At 45.5% G+C, this 5,960-nt stretch overlaps 1 protein-coding gene across 1 annotated transcript in view; it reads right to left on the reverse strand.

Annotated features, from left to right (window-relative positions):
• The window catches only part of HSPA14 (heat shock protein family A (Hsp70) member 14), a 16,207-nt gene extending 11,810 nt beyond the window's left edge, over window positions 1-4,397 (reverse strand). The window contains 1 exon segment of the mRNA XM_009645673.2: window positions 4,274-4,397. Within this exon segment, the coding sequence (XP_009643968.1) occupies window positions 4,274-4,397 (124 nt within the window).
• Between the last annotated feature and the right edge of the window lie 1,563 nt (window positions 4,398-5,960).

A 5,960-nucleotide genomic window follows, 5' to 3' on the forward strand; every position in this document is an offset into this window, starting at 1 on the left:
GGCTTCCCTCGTGGTTTCATTGCAGGCGGCGAAGCACATGGAGACGGTGTAAATTTTTTTTTTTTTTTTTTTATCCAAGTGCTGTAGTTATTAGTGAAGCAGCCAAGCTGAAAGGCTGAAAGGTTAGATTATGCATAATCTGACCAGGCATAACCTATGCCTGAAAGCAAAGCTCAGTGCCGCGTTGTGTTGCACTTCTATTGGGAGAAATCCATCTTGGCATTACCACGGGGGGAGAGGGGAGTGATTTTATAGAATCATAGAATCGTTTAGATTGGAAAAGACCTTTAAGATCACCAAGTCCAACTGCTACCCTAGCCCTGCCATCCCACCACTAAACCATGTCCCTGAGCACCTCGTCTGTCTGTCTCTTAAAATACCTCCAGGGATGGGGACTTGACCGCTTCCCTGGGCAGCCCCTTCCAGTGCTTGACAACCCTTTCAGTAAAAAAAATTTTCCTAATGTCCAACCTAAACCTCCCCTGGTACAATTTGAGACCATTTCCCCTCGTCCTATTGCCCGTTACCTGGGAGAAGAGACCGACCCCCACCTCACTACCCCCTCCTGTCAGGCAGCTGTGGAGGGCGATAAGGTCTCCCCTCAGCCTCCTCCAGACTAAACAACCCCAGCCGCTCCCCATCAGACTTGTGCTTCTAATTTCTAATCAATCCTGGGGGAATTTAACATCATTCACACAGAATTCACTTCATTGTGGCCAGAGACATTGCTGTGCTGAAGGCTCCTCAGATTTCACGTGGCCTGGTAAGGGGCACAGCAAGGTTCTGTGGGTGCCTGCGCGGGGAGCAGGTCACCTCCTACCTGTGGCCTCTCGCCGCAAAGGTGGCAGTGCTTCTGTAGGCTTGGGTGCTCATTTGCCTCTTATTTCCACAGGGAGTCTAAATGCCACGCAGCACGATGTCACTGCGTCATTCTGAAGTAAAGATTGTCCTTACCCTTGCTTTATATATGATGTGCTGAAGGGTTAAGGGAATGAACTGAGATCACATAGAGGAGAAAGAAATTATAAAGATACGCAAAGGGATTTTGTATCCCAAAACTGATCCTAGGCTTCCTAAGTCACTGGATTATCTCTCAGTAGCCAAGCTCGCTGAAGTCTGACCAGAGGCTGGAGCTCAGATTGCTGGCAGTCCATGCTCAGGAGATGATTGCAGTGTTGATGAAGGCGAAACTTGCACACAACTGAAAACAATACCTTTGAAGCCTGTCCAAACTGTAGCTCCTTTCTACCTCCTCTTGTGAATGGAGGAATGAAAAGAGAAGAAAAGTAGAGGTGAGCAGGAGAGACCTGTGGGGACTGGAGAAAGGTATTGTAGAAGAAAGCGATGATAGGCATGATGCTTTTGTTAAAGGTAAAGATGGAGGGAGTCTGAGAAGGGACACTGAAGGCAGGAGGGTAAAGGAGAACAGAAGCCCCTAGTACAAAAACCACCCAAGAATAATTTTCCTGTGCTTTCCCCCAAATCCTAGTATTAGTTGCACCGTTTATGACCATAGACCAGTATGTGTCATCTGTGCCTCAAAAAGTGCTTGTGGCCACACTACTAACATCTCCTACACGGTTATTTTCCAGTTGTTGCTGTGCCACGGCCGTACCAGGATGAACACGCAGAAGTTCCGCTTATCTTAGCTAAAGCAGTTAATGCTCTTTCCATCTGTAAGCAAACCTGCGCAGAAGCACGCAAGAAATGCCTTGGCAGGGGGTTGTGGTGGCCAGTAGCGTTTGCTGAGAAGTGAAAAGCCCTTGGCTGTCTGTGCCCTTCCTATTTTTTCAGCTGGCATCCCCAGCTAATAAGAAGCTCTGAGGCTGCACTGAGCTTGAGTGAGCGAGGAGATGGGGTGAACAACCCACTTCTAAATAAAAGTGGAAGAGGCTGCCCTGCTTGTTACAGCAGTTCTGTAAGTGAAAGCCTTAATATGCTTGTTGTTCGTTAAAGGTGGGGTTGAGGAGGCAAATGCTAGTCCGAGCAGCAGTCTGGTTTCAGGATGCAAGGGAATTTAATCTTTCACACCTCCCAGAGAGCTATCCATCTGAGTCAGAAGGAGGAGAAAAATCCAGCCCCAGTCTGACAGGAGTCCTGCACATCTCAAGAAGGACATGGAACTGTTGGAGCGGGTCCAGAGGAGGGCTACAAAAATGATCCGAGGGCTGGAGCACCTCTCCTATGAGGCCAGGCTGAGAGAGTTGGGCTTGTTCAGCCGGGAGAAGAGAAGGCTGCGGGGAGACCTGATTACGGCCTTTCAGTACCTAAACGGGGCCTATAGGAAAGATGGGGAAAACTTTTCAGTAGGGCCAGCTGTGACGGGACAAGGGATAATGGTTTTAAACTAAACCAGGGTAGGTTTAGACTGGATACAAGGAAGAAATTCTTTACAATGAGGGTGATGAAACACTGGAACAGGTTGCCCAGAGAGGTGGTGGAGGCCCCATCCCTGGAAACATTCAAGGCCAGGTTGGACGGGGCTCTGAGCAACCTGATCTGGTTAGCGGTGTCCCTGCTCCCTGCAGGGGGGTTGTACTGGGTGGCCTCTAGGGGTCCCTTCCAACCCAAAACATTCTATGATCTCCATGTACCTGCATCGAACAAACAAGCCCCCTGCAACAAACTCACCTCTGATTTAGCCAGGTACTCTGCTGAAACCTCCGAGTATTATTTCCTAGCTGACAAAGCAGTGGCACAAACCTTCACAGTGTCAGAGCTGCCCCTTCTCTCCCAGTCTGTGGCACATCTCTCAGCCATCCAAAAACCAGACCAGCCACCGTCAGGCCAGCTGTTAGCACAGTATGACATGAGCTTGCCCAAGCTTCTTCTGTACTGAGAGCTCGCGGGCAGCCTGAGAGGCTTGAACGCAAAAAAGGCATCCCCCTGGCTCTCTCCGTGGCAGGCTGACTGCAGAAGAATCACAGAGATCATGGCAAAAAGGCAGCAACATCTGCTGAATTATTTAAAGTGGAAGCAAGTGTCTCTATTGAACAACAGACTGTTTTGTGGCTGGTAAATAGTATATACTCTAAAATGTCCCTTGGGGTGAGGAAAGAAGGATGAGAGAACTTCTTTTAATTATCTTGTGCGTGTTCTGACTTAATTCTCAGGAAATTAAGCTCCAAGGAGGCTAGAGATGGCAGCTGCAAGACGGTGGCCTGCAATCGTCTGGCTTGGGGCTGTGAACAGAGCCAGTGGAGTTGATTCTCAGGAGAGCTGCGGGAGAGCCTGGCTGCGGGGGACCTGGGCAGTGGTCCTCCAGGTGGCACTTCCCCCCAGCTTCAAAAACGGCCTCTTCTCCCAGACAGCGGCATGAGACTGTACAGTCCTGCTGGAGATGCTGACCTCCTACCAATGGAAAACTTCTGTCCCCATCGCTTGCCTTCCTAAAAGCATCTGGGAATTTTTTCTTTTGGCATAAAAAGAGGCTCTTAAAACTCATTGCCTAAATCCCTTGAAGTAATGACACCATCATTATTTGTTGCATTGCTAATTTTGGGCACAGGAATACGTGCTGTTGGGAGGTCTGTGTATCATCCCTGAAGTTCGGTGGGGGCCCTAGGCTATTTCTGGGTTTACTGTAACCCTTGCCAACCATTAAAAAAAACACTTGATAAAGTTGATTTCAGTGTCCTCATTGCTTCACAGCCACAGTACCTAAGTGACAGGGAAGAGGCAAGCTCAGTTAGTGGATCAGATTAATTAAATACTTGTGTTAATTTTTAATAAGCTGAACAGAATGTTTTTATGGGCCGAAGGTCAGGGCTGACTGCTATGGAGTCTCCTCACAGCAGTCCAGAAAAGAAGTACACAGAAAGTTTGGCAGGCAAACCTGTTGAAAAGCGGGTTATTAATGCCTGTAGGTGGCATAAACGCAGCATGTAATTGCAATGCCACAGCTCATCTGCAACGTTCTGTCTGTTTGGCAGCTCAGTAGGTTTGCAGTACAGTTGAAGCCAGATTTTTTTTTTTTACTTATACCAGAGTGCTTATTAGAGAATATCCCCAGATTCTTTTATATTTTAGGTGACATAAAGCATATTAAACATCTATTTGTTTCTGCTCGTAAGTCAGGAATGTTAGTTTTCTTTCTCTCTCTTCTTGAAAAGAGCTTTCGAGTGCCTGCAAAATAAACCCTCCTGTATTGCATTCCACATCACAAACTGGAGTCACAGGGTAGAAAAAAACTGCTTTTCTTACAACCCAAAACAACACAACCTCCAACCTGTACCTGGGGCACTGATCAGCGTTCACTGGATGAGCTGCTGACCCACGCTGAAGTATCCCAAGGGATCATCCAATGACTCCAGCTGATGCCGTCTGCCTGAAAGCAACGTTGTCCTGAAGATACGAACCTCTTCCCAGGTTACTCCGGTGCGGACCTCTGCCACCATTCAGCCAATTGCAGGTTATTCTTGACAGGAGCAAGGAGGCACTAAAGGCTAATTAAATGCAGCAAACGTACTTAGCTAGAACTGAGGACTAGCACAAGTCACCTTTGACAAGGCTTTGTTGGCTGTTATGAAAATCAAATATGTATGATTTTCTTTAGGGTAAGAATAAGCATGTGCCACAGATAATTGCACGTGTAGTCTGTGTTAATAAAACAAGAAATACATAATATCCTCATTGCTGTTTTGAGAATTGCTGTAGACAGTGCTAGCCACTGTCATGTCTAGGCACATCGATGATGGTCATGGTTGGCTGAACAACTTTATTACTCTTGTCAAGTCTAAGAACTTTCAAACATGCATACAAAGGATTTTTTTCCAAGGAAAATAACAGAAAAATCTTCAAATAACTTCTTTTTAAATTTTTGGCCTTTTTCCTCTCCACGACCCAGTTTTTCCGTCGCCTAAATGATGTCAAATTCAGCTTGCAGGAACGTTGAAAGATTTTAATAATAGATAGGAAGTGTACTGAGATCCTTGGCTGGAGGATGCTCTGTAAATATAAACTGTTATGGGTAATAACACAGACCTCAGTTGTGACATGAATTACAAAGGGTGCCATGAGGCAATCCCAGAGCTTTCCAAGCAAGCTCCACGGTAAAATACGCCTGAAATCCACTTTAGTGCTCTGTGTTCACTGAGCCCTGGCACGAAGTTTGTACTCTGCAGGGCAAGCTCAATACAAAACGGAGCGGTGTTTAAACTAGCAGTGTAAGGAGAGCCGACTGCCAAAATAGTTGTGATCAGCATCAGGTTAGTGACAGGTGTGGTCATTTTAGGCAAAGAACTGATTTAGGGGTGAGGGTAACAGTGTGAAACAAGAAGTTCATTCTGTGCACCGTCAGAGATTTACTGTGTGACCTTGAGGAAGTAATTTAATTCTACTGTTATTTGAGTTCTTCATCTGGGGAGAAAAAAAAAAGAGTAGCACTTTCCCTTGCTCCCAAGGGTGTTATGAGGATAAACACATTAATTAGTTGCCTGCTTAGAGGTGAGTGTAATAGGATGGAGGAGCTAGAACATAGTTCTTCCTTATCTCCGCTGACCAGTCCTGGTCAGTATCATGTCAACTAAATTGATTTTTGCAGAAGGTGATTAAACACAATTAAATGTCCATGTTAAAACCAAAGCTAAGATTAGCTTTATTGAACTGAGATCAAAGTGGTGATAGATTCTGAGCTCCTTTTATTAAAAAAGTGTTAATGGGATCCATGCAGAGCTGACAGAACGATTTCCTTTCCCACAAACCCACTGTTATCTATAAAGCTAAAAGATGAAATTAGAGTTCTTTTTTTAAACTGCAGAGCAGTCTTTTTTTTTTTTTTTCAAGTGTCAATGATCCCTGTCTTTAGCTAAGTTGTTAACATTCCTTTGGCAGCTTTACCAGTTTCTGCTGTTCAGCTTAAGGTTTTTATTTTCTTGTTGCAGTATGTACAGAATTTTTGGACAGATTTTACAATTCTCTTAAAAGAAATTCAGATTTTCCTATGGACACCATAGCTGGTC

This window comes from Egretta garzetta, unplaced genomic scaffold, assembly GCF_000687185.1.
Source record: "Egretta garzetta isolate BGI_Z169 unplaced genomic scaffold, ASM68718v1 scaffold148, whole genome shotgun sequence".
Classification (NCBI taxonomy): domain Eukaryota; kingdom Metazoa; phylum Chordata; class Aves; order Pelecaniformes; family Ardeidae; genus Egretta; species Egretta garzetta.